General features: G+C 39.6%; 1 protein-coding gene across 1 annotated transcript; it reads right to left on the bottom strand.

The window, feature by feature from the left end:
* Positions 1 to 6264: 6264 nt before the first annotated feature.
* Positions 6265 to 14590, bottom strand: LOC126692639 (loganic acid O-methyltransferase-like). Its single transcript, XM_050388321.1, has 3 exons — positions 14540 to 14590; positions 7192 to 7851; positions 6265 to 6612 (listed from the first exon to the last, which is right to left on the bottom strand). Exons 1-3 carry the CDS (start codon positions 14588 to 14590, stop codon positions 6265 to 6267), a joined length of 1059 nt encoding a protein of 352 aa, XP_050244278.1.
* Between the last annotated feature and the right edge of the window lie 388 nt (positions 14591 to 14978).

Genomic DNA, 14978 nt, shown 5'->3' with positions numbered 1-14978 from the left:
AAAATCTCAACCCACAGCAGATAATAAAAGGCAAAGATAAAAGGGAAGGAAGATGCAAACATAAAGACAACACGCGATGTGTTATCGAAGAGGAAACCAAAGCCCTCGGCGTAAAACCTCTCCGCCGCCCTCCAAGCGGTAAACAATCCACTAGAAAATATAGTTGGGATACATGGACAGCAATAGACCCTCCAAGCCTAATCTACCCAGTGCACCTAAGCCCTCCAAGCTTCTTGCTCCAACGAAGTTGCGTCGAACCTTTTTCTTTTCTAGCTTCCCGGATTCCGCTACTAGACCGTAGCATCAACCAATGAAGATTGGTTCCTTCCTAACTGCTTCCCAGAAATCCAAACAGCTCTCTCACAGTAATGAAAATGGTGAGAACAAGGTTTGGTAAAAGGCCTCTCAAGGATTTGACAATGGAGAGGAAGAGAGTTGAGGAATTTGAAGAGATTCTAATGTATAGATTGTGGGTGAATCAATCTTGTTTTTCTTTAGGGTTTCTCTCTCAAAATTCTCTCTGGAAGCTCTCTTACATTTGTGGGTAAAAGGGGTATTTATACTGGAGTGGGAGAGGAATGTGAAACGTCAGGATTTACAAAACAGGGGTAGCTCGCAGCTTGACCTCGCGGCTTGACTAAGTTGTGAGATCCAGTCGCGAGATAACCGTATGGCCAGTTGTCCTGTTTTGTCCTGTAGTGCTCCAGCTAGCATGACTGTTCACCTTCTGGCATGCTTGGCACGTGTGCTACGTTTGGCGGCTTGCAGCCGCGAGTCACCCACGAGGCCAAGCCGCAAGTCTCTGTTTTCTTGCACACTCTTGAGCAAACTTTACTCTATCTCACTCACTACCCTTACAACAAACCCACCTAAATACAGGGTTACTAAATGCTGAATTACAAGCAAATTTGGCACGGAATAAAGCCAATTAGATGGTTGAATAAATTCAACCTTACAGCTTCTTCCAAAGAGGACTCCTAGGATCACCCGAAGAGCTTTCACCTTCCTCCATTGTATCTAGTACCCTAACAACAATATAACAAGCACTTTTTACACCGAATTCTCCCTTTTTATTACCCACCCATATGATTTGGTCTTCTGGCAGGTTGTGGCTGAGACGAATATTTAGAATGGTCCTTACTTCAAAAGGCAAAAACAAAGATCTTACTACATCACCTTTCCACCTCCTCGTGTCTCTATCAATCAACTCCAAGACCCTAGGATAATCATCAAAGGGCTTTAGGGGGGAGATTACTTTGTACGTTGTTGGAGTAGGCAACCACTTATCCTCCCAAATATGAATCCTATTTCCATTGCCAACTTGGCACCTAGTACCTCTCTTCACAACTTCCAACCCATTGAAGATGCTTCTCCAAGTATAGGAAGGGTTGGATCCAATTTTTGCTCTAAAAATATCACCATGCGGATAATATCTCACTTTGTAGATTTGGGCCACTAGAGAGTTAGGATTCGAGATCAACCTCCAACCTTGCTTAACTAGCATTGCAAGGTTGAAAGCCTGTAAATTTCTGAAACCCATTCCTCCATTCAGCTTTGACTTACACATTTTCTTCCAGCTAACCTAAGTAATTTTTGATTCTTGACCCCACCGAAACTTTCTTATCATACCTTCCATCTCATCACAAAGACTCTTTGGGATCCAGAAACAACTCATAGTGTATGTTGGAATTGCTTGAGCGACAACTTTAATAAGGATCTCTCGGCCACCCATTGATAGAATTTTCTCCTTCCACCCCGATAATTTTTTCTCCACCCTCTCCTTAATTTCTGCAAATATTTCAACTTTTGACTTGCCAATGATTGAGGGTAGGCCAAGGTATTTTTTATGTCAGGTATCTTGCATTGGACCCAACATATTCAGCGCTTCACATCTTCTATCATCAGGGGTATTGTTACTGAAAAAGACTGAAGATTTATTTGCATTGATTTTCTGACCCGAGGCAACTTCATATAGCTAGAGAATATCAATAAGATTTTGGCATTCTTGGCTATTTGCTTTACAAAACAATAGACTGTCATCTGCAAAAAACAAATGTATGATCTTGGGACTGCCTTTATATATTAATACTCCACTAATTTTTTGATTCCTGGCAGCATTATTAATAAGGGAGGAAAAACCATAAGTACACAATAGAAAGATATAAGGTGAAATTGGGTCTCCTTAATGGAGACCCCTAATAGGAATAATACTGCCATAAGCAACACCATTAATAAGGATAGAGTAAGATACAGTAGTGATGCAATGCATGATCAAATTTACCCATTTTTCATGGAAGCCCATTTTTTCCATCACTTGTTTAATAAAACCCCACTCCACCCTATCATATGTCTTACTCATATCCAACTTTATTGCCACAAAACCCTCCCTTCCTTCCTTCTTATGTTCTAAATAGTGCATAAGTTCAAAAGTTACAAGAACATTGTCTGTAATTAGTCTCCCAGAGAGAAACACACTCTGATTTTCTGATATAATCTATGGAAGGATTATCTTGAGACGATTGGCTAACACTTTTGATATGAGTTTATAAACAACATTACATAGACTAATAGGTCTAAAATCTGTCATTTTTGTGGGGTTTTTTATTTTTGGCACCAAAGTGATGTTTGTTTTATTAATCTCTACCATAGACATATTTGAATTTAGGACATTTAAGACCATGCATATGACATCATTACCAACAATACCCCAATATTTTTGAAAGAAAATAGCAGACATACCATCAGGACCTAGGGCTTTCGTTGGATGCATCTGTTTTAGTGCTACCTCAACTTCCTCCCTAGTGAACTCTTGGATAAGGAGCTGATTCATATCCTCAGTGACACTAGTTGGAATAGTATCAAGCACTTCTGAAATGCGAGTTGGATAGGAAGTGGTATAAAGATTTTTAAAATATGACACAGCCACCTCTGCAATACTATTAATAGAATCATGCCAATTACCAATTTCATCCATGATACTATTGATAGTATTTCTCCTTCTCCTATCAGAAGCCCTCATGTGGAAGTATTTCGTATTTCAATCCCCAAGGCCTAACCATTGCAACCTCGATCTCTGATGCAACATAATTTCTTCACTATCCAACAAATCATTAATCTCCTTTCTTATCATATTGATCTCACTGTCCAGGCTTCCATCTTTATCTCTACGGACCAGAGTACTGAAAGCCTCCCTTTTCTTCTGAATTTGCCTTGGAATTTTCCCAAATACCCTTTTGTTCCATCTAGAGAGATTTTCAGTACAACAACTCAACCTAGCAGCTATCCCAATTGGAGAGTTTAATTCTTGGCTACCATCCCATTCTTCTTGGATAATATCTTTGCATTCCTCCCTTTTTGTCCACATAGTTTCGAATTGAAATCTTCGTCTATTGGGATGCTTCTGAATAGTAGCATCAAATATCAGCAAAGCGCAGTGGTTAGATGTGGATTCTACCAAATTATGCACTTTTATATCTTTATAATAATCAATCCATTCAAGAGTAGCCAAAACTCGATCCAATCTTAGGAACATTCTGCTTTCACCCTCTTGCATATTACACCAAGTAAAATCAGGACCACAGCAACCAAGATCCTTCAACTTACATTGGTGAATTGTTTCTCTAAATTCATTCATCTGTCTTTGAGACCTTTGCACCCCACCCAATTTCTCTTCCACCAACACAATTTCATTAAAATCACCAAAGCATAATCAAGGGAGTTGATACTTTTGGCTAAGGCTTCTCAAAAGATCCCAAGATTCTTTTCTACGATGAGTTTCAGGATTTCCATAGAAACCTGTAATTCGCCACTTAAATCCTAATTTCGGGTCAGTCACAACTGCATCAATATAATTTCCTGAATAGCCTTGAACTTCCACTTTTATGTCCCTACTCCATAACATAACTAAACCCCCACTCCTCCCCACACTAGGAACAATTAGACCATTCAACAAACTAGTTTTAAATTTCTCTTTTTCCATCTGATATTTCTTCATCTTTGTGTTCGACAGGAAGACAATTTTGGGCTTCCAACGTTGCACGAGCTCATGCAACACTCGAACTGACCGGGGGTTCCCAAGCCCCTAGCAATTCCATCCTAATGCAATCATTGATCTAAGCAATGCTGCTCAACAGTCACCGCCGTTTCAGCAAAAAAAAATTTCACCCCTTCATGTTTCCCTTCACATAAACGTTTCTGAACTCTACCATCAGAAATAAAAAACATTTCATCATTACCTTTTCTTTTTTGACTTACCTCTTGGGCTTGTTCAGACTTCTCAACACCTTGGGCCTTTCCTTTTTCCCTTGCTATTTTTTTTTTAATTCTACCTCTAGCTGCTTGTTTAACCATTTGGCCCGGGCCTTGTAGTTGTGTATTCCTTTCTTCACTTGTTCCTTCTTTTTCTTTTGGCCTTATTGGGCCTAACACTTCAACCTCTCTTAAAACCAGCCCACACTTCTTGTCAACTACTACCTGACCAACCTCATTCCCAAGCAATTCGTTTTTGACCAAACCAGCTCTAGAAATATTTTGCTCATCACATGCAGTCCGTTCCAGCCCCATTTTCAAATCTTCTGGTACTCTATTTTCCCATCTGATCTACTTTCCCTGCTCCTTATGAGTAGACGTGATAGTACCCTTCACCGTGTCCAAGGGAGCTGCACCCATCATTACAACCGTACCTCCCTCTTCACTAGCTCCTCCACCCAACACCAGAGCAGGTGAGCTCCCCCTTAAAGCCCCATCCTCTTCACTAGCTCCGCCATCCACCAACATAGATGGCAAGCTCCCTTTTTCAGCCTCTGACTGCACCTTCACCTTTTCCTTTTCACCTCCATTTTTTATAACTCCTCCAGCCTTTAGCCATTCACCATATTGCCTCCTTGACAGTTGCTCCATTGGACTTGCTTGGCAATGCTTTTTATCATGCCCAAGTATTCCACATATGTAACAAAATGTAGGGAGTCTCTCATACCTAAAATCAACCCAATATCTTCCACCTTCTTCATTCTTAACATACCCCCCTCTACGAAGAGGTTTATCAATCGGAACCTCAACTCGTATTCTTAAAAACTTGGCTTGATCCGCTTACATAGCCCGCTTGTCCACTTCTAACACCCTTCCAATCTTGCTACCAATATCCTTCCCAATTTCTTCAGTCATATTCTCAAATGGTAAACCCCAAATCTGCACCCACAAAGGATAATGGGAAAAACTGATTTTTTTTACGTTAAACCTTTCCTCCATCTACAAAGGAGTAGCTTGTTATCAAAATTCCAAGGACCACTTTTTTCAACCCACTCTAACTGGCATCTTGAGCTGAATTTAAACTGCAAAATACTATTCCCCACCTCCACAATCCTCAAGTCAGAACCCATCTTCCATGTTGCCTTTAAAGTATTCTTTAAAGCTCTTTGATTTTGATGACGATCTGAAAGTAGATGCCCAAATAAGCTCAAAGAGCATTCTTCAAAAATTTCAGAACTACTGATATTCGCAATGACAATATCCTCCTCTTCTTCTTTTGTGAGCTTCAACTTTTCCAAACTATTTACTACTTCTTGATCCATTCAATCACAAACGAAAAAATGGGCTACAGCCACTTTGAAGAATGGTGTAGCCCAAGAGAGAACCCTTAAAGAGGCTCTCAAGGGAGCGAATAAGCTCTTACCTTGTTGAGAGAGAAAGAAGACTCTTACCATATTGAGAGAGAAAGAAGACTCCTACAAGGGAGAGAGAAGTAAACTCCTAAGGTGAAGTAGGATTCTTCACTAGTGGGTTTTTCAATTTTTGGTGTTTTAAGTTTTTTAAAATTATAAACCAACTTTTAAATAAAATCTGACCAATCAACCTGGCTTTTTAATTGTTGATGTGGCACCATTCAATATTAAGGAATGGCCCATGTCAAAATTGAGTCCATTAACACTTTATCATTAAACAAATCCTCTCATCATGCCCTTCTTGTAACTCGTGCGGTTTTGCTAAATTTGTTAGAATTAATTCTAAACTTCTTTAAAATGCATATCCACATATTAAAAGTCATTTTAAGAAAAAATAAACATGAATCTAAAACCCTGTATAAAATACATAAATAAATACAAAATAAGTATAATACTACTCTCTAATAATGAAAGAAAATATAACATTGAAAATGATTATACAATAAGAGATGTACGAATTAATGGATAATTTATTACAAGAATATTCTCCTTTTCATTGTTACATTTATTTGCAAGTGATAATATTTATTTCGTTGGAATAAAGCTAAAGTATAATTGTTTTCTTTAAAAGGACAAATAATACAATCGATTTATCAGCTTCTGGATTTAAGAAGAAGGAGGAATCAGCAACTTTCTCAGTGTAGCGATTAAACAACTCATCCATGATATCATTTCCAAAATGCTTTGCAATTACTCCTTCTAATGCGGCTCTTAGGAATAAAGAACACATTGAGGGATTTCGCAAGCTCACATACTTTTTCTGAATATTCAATATTTCCATTCTCTCAATGTTAAAATGCTGATTTCTATCAATCAATGCCTTCAATTCCTTAGGAGAGGTGAAATAACCCGGCAAATTGAATGCATCCACTTTTGCTTCACTAGTTAATCCCTGCAATTAAAAACCATTGTATGTCTCATGGAAGTATTGTATGTCTCATGAACCAATATTTCACTATCTAACCAGATTAGTCACTGAAACATGGAAGCTCAGTTACACCCATGTCCTTTCTATAATTGTAGTTATTCAACTTAAAATCTGTTACGTTTGCAATGCACCCTAAACAAAAGAATTTTAAATCAACTCTCTTGATTGAGATTAATTTGCAATGTCCTTCTTCATCCAAATTAGTGTATTAGATTAGGGATAGATTATTGTGAAATCAAGATCTTGATTGTAGAATTTTGTAGGATGATTGATTGTAATTAACCCTTTTTTTTTCTTATTTTAAATTATTGAAAGTTATATCTTGTTTAGAATTTCTCAACGAAAGGTTAATTACAACCATTCACAACTTTTGCACACTAAACAAGTAGAATTTTAAATCAAGACAAGGTATTTTTCACAATTTTTTTTCATAATTGTGCATGATTAATTATGATTGGTGCAAAATAAAAGTATTGTCATTAGTGAATCAAAGTGAAAACAATGTTTCTTTAATCATAATGGGTTATGATATTGTCTACTTACAGCTTTGGCCATATCCATTAGGCAAGATCCTAGAAGGTCCAACTCCGAACCACCAAATATGTCAAATTTGCTCATGTTATCAGGGACGGCAGGAATGAAAAGTGCTAGTAGCCCTCCAATCACAAGCTCTTGTGCTCTAGCAATTAGGAAGGACTCCATGTCCTTGGCAAATTGAGTTGCATGGGCCTCCTCAACTTCCTTTGGTGCATTTGTGTAGAAAATCCTTCCTTTATTCCAAGCAGGTGACCCTTCATCCATAACTTCTTTTGGGACATTTGACAGCCACTGTAGTGCATAAGACGAATGAATTAAATGAAGAGATGCCTTGGGAAACAAGCGACCATAGAAAGAACCTGGTACCCCGGCTGCAAAGTATTGCCTATTGGGAGGGAGGGAGATGAAGAGAGTGTTGAAATCATTGGAGAGTTGGTCATTAAAGAACACCATAAATTTTGGGGTTTCAGTATTTTCTCCTTTTGATATGTATTTGAGTTCTATGGCTTCTATTATGCTTTGTATTGAGATGAAAGTATTAGGTCCAGTAGAACAACCCAAGTCCGCAACACATATTGGGTTTAGAGACCCTGAAAGGGTGTTGATGTCAAAGTGATTGGCTACAGCCTTGTTGATCTTTTCTTTGGCAACTTCCACAACTCCTCTCTGCACAGCACAAGTGGTGATTATCATTTTTAATATTCATCATAATTAGAATCATGAAAATCATATAACAGTAGCAAAATTTGGAATGCAATTTGCTTAGAAATAAAACTTAAAAGCTTGGGTTATTAGTTTCAAAACAATATCAAACCCTCAAATTGTTATTTGCGCTATATTTTTGCGATAGAATTTAACGTACAAATACTCATCTTCTGTAATTAGATTTCTTTATGCAATTCTTTCAGTTAACCATCCCCAGTTCTTTATGAACAAAAGAGTTCTTACATCTCATGATCTCATAGGTGGGGCTGTAAAATAGTAAATGAGTTGAGTTGTCCATAAGTAACTATGACTTCAGAAAAAAAAAATTTAATAATAATAAAAATAAAAATAAAAAACTGTTCATAATTGTTTGTTTACAAACATACCCCAAACAATTATGAACAGTTTTTTTTTTTTTTTTTTTGAAATTGGATAATACAATAGTTACCAAAGTATAGAGACGAGGAGATTCAAATCCAAAATCTCCTAGTAAATTAAAAGATTTCAGGTCATACCACTCATTTTTGTCAATATTATTTCACCTAATACTATTAAATATGTTTCATAATTTTAAGATGTTTAAATTTTTTATAAAAAAAAATTTATCAAGCATTAGTTTATGCATTAGATGGCATAATATTGATTATCATGAAATTTTGTGTGCATGTTAAGAACAAAAATGGATTTTAAAAAATATATAAAAACAAAAAGACTTCTTTTTTTTTTAGAATAAAAAAAATACATTTAATAAAAAGTTATTAAATGATATAACATTAATAAAAAATTTATATAATCTTATAAGATATCAAATTAATATTTTAATTTTTTGATAATATAAATAGTTCATTTGATGATTTAAATTTGCCATATAGGTGATTTCTAAGTGTGGGGCCCGATAGTTTATAGGCCAGGCCCACTTGCTCGTGGGGAGCCCGCAGGCCCAAGCCGAAAAAAGTTATGGCCCAAAGCTTAAAAAAATATAAGGCCAAAGATGGCCCAGAGACGCAGCCGAGGACGGTTTGGTCCTCGGCCAACCCAAAGCTCCCTAAGGAAGAGGGGTAAAAAAGAGGTAAAGGAAAATTGGTAAGAAGATCTAAAATATCTCAGGGAAGTTGTCCTTAATACCCTTCACTGATAAGACTTTACACCTAACAAAACCTGATTTTTAGGCTTTATTAACCATCCCCAACAATTCTGGGATTAGATTGACGGGACAAATATCAGTCCTGGAAAAACTGACCCTACACGTGGACGAGGGACAACAAACGTAAGCTAGTATAAAAGGAAAGGTAAACTAATTAGAGAAACCCCCCCCCCCCAATCTCACTTCCTGGGAAAAATTCCAGGGATGAGAATGACCGGACAATATAAGTACACCACCACGAGAAACCCACCGCCGGGTAAACGGAGAAAGGCATTAGTGCTGCTCGGACATGATCCGAGGAGTCCAATCCTTCGAGTTACAAAGTTGTAAGGCTTGGATATCCAGGCTGAAGCCTTTTCTTATCTAAATTTCCCTAAATTCCGGTTTGGACCAACGCCCCGTGACCAGACGCTAGCCTTTCAAGCCCACTCTCTACAAATTTTTATTGTGAGGGATCCTTCACGCGCGAGCCCAACGTCACTGTTGAGCCGTTTGAGAATCGTGTCCCTACAATTGGTACCGTCTGTGGGGAGGCTTACGCGTTGGCACGGGTGGCGCATGAGTCAGCTCTCTAGCAAGCAGAGATTCACGAGTCTTTCCCATCTCCGGCGACGTGCAGTGGTTGCTCCGCCATAAGCTTCTGCTAGGGGCTACGCCTTGCACTGCTAACGGCGCGGGCAGCTCTAGGGGCTTCCGGCCTCAAGCCAACTCTCCTTTCCCTGGCCTAGGGGCTAACCTTCGAAAAATAAATGAGTAAAAAAAATTAAAAAAAAATTAAAAAAAATATACAAAAAAGAAATCTTACAAGTTTTGGACAGAACCAAGGCCTTGTATGGTCCTCGGACCCAAGCCTATGGGGAAACCAAGTACAAAAAAGATACCTTACAAGTTTACAAGTTTTGGACAGAACCAAGGCCTTGTATGGTCCTCGGACCCAAGCCTATGGGGAAACCAAGTACAAAAAAGAAATCTTACAAGTTTTGGACAGAACCAAGGCCTTGTATGGTCCTCGGACCCAAGCTTATGGGGAAACTAAGTACAAAAAAGATACCTTACAAGTTTACAAGTTTTGGACAGAACCAAGACCTTGTATGGTCCTCGGACCCAAGCCTATGGGGAAACCAAGTACAAAAAAGAAATCTTACAAGTTTTGGACAGAACCAAGGCCTTGTATGGTCCTCGGACCCAAGCCTATGGGGAAACCAAGTACAAAAAAGATACCTTACAAGTTTATTAGTTTTGGACAGAACCAAGGCCTTGTATGGTCCTCGGACCCAAGCCTATGGGGAAACCAAGTACAAAAAAAAAAATATATATATATATATATATATCTTACAGGTTTTGGACAGAACCTAGGACTTGCATGGTCCTCGGACTCAAGCCTATGGGGAAACCAAGTACACAAAAACACAATCGAAGTTCCCTACTTCCCAGTCGACTGCTCGCATGGATTATTTAGAGGTTCAGCCTTGGACGGTATTCACGCACCACACAGAATATTCAACTGTTACCCCAGTTAGTTTCCTAAATCTGACTTACTACGAATTATCGGTATAATGCCTGGTAGTATTGGTAGATTAGAGTTAGTTAGATTATGTTTCAAGGTATCTTGCTCTAAATATTCTCGAAGAAACACACACATGGAGCACACCCATTCACAAAGTAGTGTTGCCAAAAGATCAGTACCCAAAACATGTAAATAAATTTCTATTTTCACTAAAACAAAGAAGTAGTACAGCGTACAATGAAAAGCTGGAATCAGTTTGTGTCAAAACTCACTACATAACCAAAATAGAAAGGAAGATACAAGAGAATAAGATAAAGCCGAGGAAGTAGATCAGAGGAGAGGTTGGCTACAGCTCCAAGACCTTGTTCTTCCTCAATGCTTTCACATGCCCACAACTCAAACAGTAAAAGAGACCCAACTTGAGCCTGACACCGCTGAAGGAAAGGTGCAGGGAGTTGGGAGTTGAGGGGCTTTCTCTAAATATTTGCCTGCCACAAGGCAAAGGCGCTGATGGCGGAGAATCTTTCTTCTGACACACCAAAATCCTGGCATGAACAGAACCTGCTTCGGATTTTGACTAAAAGGGGGAGAAACACCCCTTCCTCTCGGTCGAAATGGGGTATTCCCCTGAACTTATGCTTCCTGTGCCCATACCTTACTATTTTGAGTCTCATGAGGACACGGCGCTTCTGTGGCGGAGAGAGTTCTTCCTTCCCAACCTTCGCCTCAAACATGTTATGCTAAGGGAAGACAACACTAAATGTAGGAGTTATGCTTTGAGAGGAAACTGAAGGAGCTGGGTGTATGTAAAGCAACTCTCTCTCCCTCCTATTTATTTGAAAAGACAGGGTGGTGGCAGTCAACTCACGCAGCGTCCCAAGGAACGCTACAGACAAAATGGCTCTGACCCAACTTCCAACGTCAACTGCAACCACAAGATTAAAGGAGCCTCGTAAAGGCGCACCTCGAACACTGAGACGTCAGAAAGTACCACGTGGCCAAGGACTGCGTAAGTATCTCTTAATTCGTGGGCCTAGTGAATTCGCGGTCCAGGCCCGTTCTGCATAAGGGCCCAGGGATTATGGTCCACGCCGAGGAATAGCCGCCGCCGAGGGCAACCTCCTGTTCTGCGCCTCGTGATATACCTGAAGAAAGGGAGAAATTGAACTCAAAAAGTTTTGGACAGAACCAAGGCATTGCATGGTCCTCGGACCCAAGCCTATGGGGAAACCAAGTACTCTAAAAAGTTTTGGACAGAACCAAGGCATTGCATGGTCCTCGGACCCAAGCCTATGGGGAAACCAAGTACTCTAGAAAGTTTTGGACAGAACCAAGGCATTGCATGGTCCTCGGACCCAAGCCTATGGGGAAACCAAGTACTCTAAAAAGTTTTGGACAGAACCAAGGCATTGCATGGTCCTCGGACCCAAGCCTATGAGGAAACCATGTACTCGGACGGGAAAGTCCTCGGTTCAAATATTGTAAAATGTTAAGGCCAGTATGTTAAGATGGCAAAATGACCCCCTATTCAATAGCCTAAGGAAACTGTTCGTTTTGCGGATGACGTGTCCTCGGATAGTTATTCCTTACACCGTATCGAATACTCAGTCCTAATCTTGGTTAATTTTGAGGTAAGTGTCATCCCTCCCTGGTCGGCATTGCTATGTCAGGTAATTCTGTTAAAGTTATGGTGGCCTCTTTTTATTAGCAAATATTTTGGCCTTGGTTGTCATTGATTCGAATGCTATACTATTGTGCCGAGCAGTGTTTGCAAATTTATTAAAACATATAAACAGAACATGCGAAGTAGAATAACAATAACTTTTATTAATATGGAAAATTATTACAACGTACAAAGAAGGGCTTAAACAAGCCTATACAAAAAAAAATAAATATGAATTGCTAAAGCAACAATAGCATCCGCAATACAGATCAGTAAACGGTCAGGTGTCTTTTAAACTCGCCTTCAAAGTCTCTCCAATCTCTGCCTCAATACTGCTCATATCAGGAGAAGAACCTTCTTTGGAAACAGATGAAGGAGAAGGAAGAAGAATTGGAACACATGGAAGCACTTCAGCAAGCTCTTGTCAGCAAGGAGCGCAAAGGAAAAAGAAGATGGAGGACATGAGCAGAAGATGGAGGAGATGAATGAAGAAGATGGAGGACATGAGCAGAAGATGGAGGAGATAAATGAAGAAGATGGAGGACATGAGTAAGAAGGAGGAGAAGAAGAGAGGGAGAGGCAAAGGGGGGCGCCAGTGAACAAAGAGAGGAAGAAGCAGGGGCACTTAGTCCCTACCCTAGTCCTGACTCCTAACACACTGGCGCCATGTTAGATATGCTCGTGAGAGAGCGGACGGTGGTGATAAGGGATGTTTTTGACTCAGTCACACCGAAAGTGAGATGTGACGAGTCCCTGCTTCGGATTTTGGCTAAAAGGAAGGGGAGACAAATTTTGAGTCTCCGCCATTCTTGCCCTGACCGAGCCATATCAAGCTTTATTAGGACATGGCGTTTCTGGGAAAGGACTGGTTTATTCATGGCTGACTATTATGATGAACGTATTATTGGATAGGGTATAACCAGAGGGAAGAAGTGAACTCTGGGAAAAGCCTGGGGGATTCAGATATGAGAGAATCACCTTTTGTCTTCTCTCTTTATATAAGGGACGAAGAAAAGGGTGCATAACACGTTCAGATCTCCAGGGTAACCCACGAATAAGAATGCGCCGTTTCGCTCTCCCACACCATCAATAACCGTCAGATCTAGGAGGCCTCGTAAAGAGAGGATATTAAAGACGCGCCTTGAATACCCAAACGGCATAAGGGCAACGTGCGCAAATTAAGGAGAACAGCTCGTAGACCGATACATTCCTTGGGCATGTGAAGAGTTACTCACGTCCTTCAAGGGCTGAAATGAATGAGCCATAATAAAGGCTCAGCATTACCAAAACCCACCTTTCCAACCAAGATGTTGGACAGCAGGGTTTTGAGGGGCTATTGTGGGGCCCGATAGTTTATAGGCCAGGCCCACTTGCTCGTGGGGAGCCCGCAGGCCCAAGCCGAAAAAAGTTATGGCCCAAAGCTTAAAAAAATATAAGGCCAAAGATGGCCCAAAGACGCAGCCGAGGACGGTTTAGTCCTCGGCCGACCCAAAGCTCCCTAAGGAAGAGGGGTAAAAAAGAGGTAAAGGAAAATTGGTAAGAAGATCTAAAATATCTCAGGGAAGTTGTCCTTAATACCCTTCACTGATAAGACTTTACACCTAACAAAACCTGATTTTTAGGCTTTATTAATCATCCCCAACAATTCTGGGATTAGATTGACGGGACAAATATCAGTCCTGGAAAAACTGACCCTACACGTGGACGAGGGACAACAAACGTAGGCTAGTATAAAAGGAAAGGTAAACTAATTAGAGAAACCCCCCCCCCCCCATCTCACTTCCTGGGAAAAATTCCAGAGATGAGAATGACCGGACAATATAAGTACACCACCACGAGAAACCCACCGCCAAGTAAACGGAGAAAGGCATTAGTGCTGCTCGGACATGATCCGAGGAGTCCAATCCTTCGAGTTACAAAGTTGTAAGGCTTGGATATCCAGGCTGAAGCCTTTTCTTATCTAAATTTCCCTAAAGTCCGGTTTGGACCAACGCCCCGTGACCAGACGCTAGCCTTTCAAGCCCACTCTCTACAAATTTTTATTGTGAGGGATCCTTCACGCGCGAGCCCAACGTCACTGTTGGGCCGTTTGAGAATCGTGTCCCTACACTAAGAATACGAGATTAATGAATCTAGATTTCAAATTTTATATATGAACTTAATAAAATCTCGATCGCTATCAATTAAGCCAATATCAGTTTGTTTAGTGCCCAGCAGATTTCATATAAGTGTAGTTGCTTTAACAAACACCATTAAAATTTTAGTGGTGATGTTATACTGATACAAATCAAATAGGAAAATAGATCAAAAAGCAGACTCGAATATTAAAGACTACCTGAAAGGAGGAGTTTTGAACATAGCTGTTTGGACCCAGACCTCCATCCATGGTTCACGCAATATATTGGTGTTTGAGAAATGTGTTAACCAAGAAATTATCTCTTCAATTTTATAGAAGAAAGATTCAATTCTTAGATTTACATTACCCCTTGTAAAGCCAATATTTCTTACTTCCTCGTTTAGATTCTTTTAGCTTAAATTTTTTTTTTTTTAGTGCTCCAATGATATTAAAGATTACTTAAAAAATTGTTAATTATTCCACTCCTTTTTGTAGTAGGTTTGATTGAGTCTGCTTTTATTTGCCACTACATGTGTTCCTTGATTAAGGATCTATTTGGAATTCGCTTATTTTACTAAAACTAAAAAAAAATTTCTGAAAATATTGTAAATAAAGGTAAAAATTAGCTAAAATAATATAGTGGGACTCATAAATAGTG

Source organism: Quercus robur, chromosome 1 (assembly GCF_932294415.1).
Source record: "Quercus robur chromosome 1, dhQueRobu3.1, whole genome shotgun sequence".
NCBI lineage: Eukaryota > Viridiplantae > Streptophyta > Magnoliopsida > Fagales > Fagaceae > Quercus > Quercus robur.
The sequence above is the reverse complement of the archived record's forward strand: the minus strand, read 5'-3'. Positions and strand labels throughout refer to the sequence as shown.

Coding starts and splice junctions, on each gene's coding strand:
- LOC126692639 (XM_050388321.1), bottom strand. CDS start 14,590: ATGGATGGAGGTCTGGGTCCAAACAGCTATGTTCAAAACTCCTCCTTT. Junction 7,852..14,539: donor TTCAAAACTCCTCCTTTCAG/GTAGTCTTTAAT, acceptor TGTGCTGTGCAG/AGAGGAGTTGTGGAAGTTGC. Junction 6,613..7,191: donor TAATGGATATGGCCAAAGCT/GTAAGTAGACAA, acceptor TTTTAATTGCAG/GGATTAACTAGTGAAGCAAA.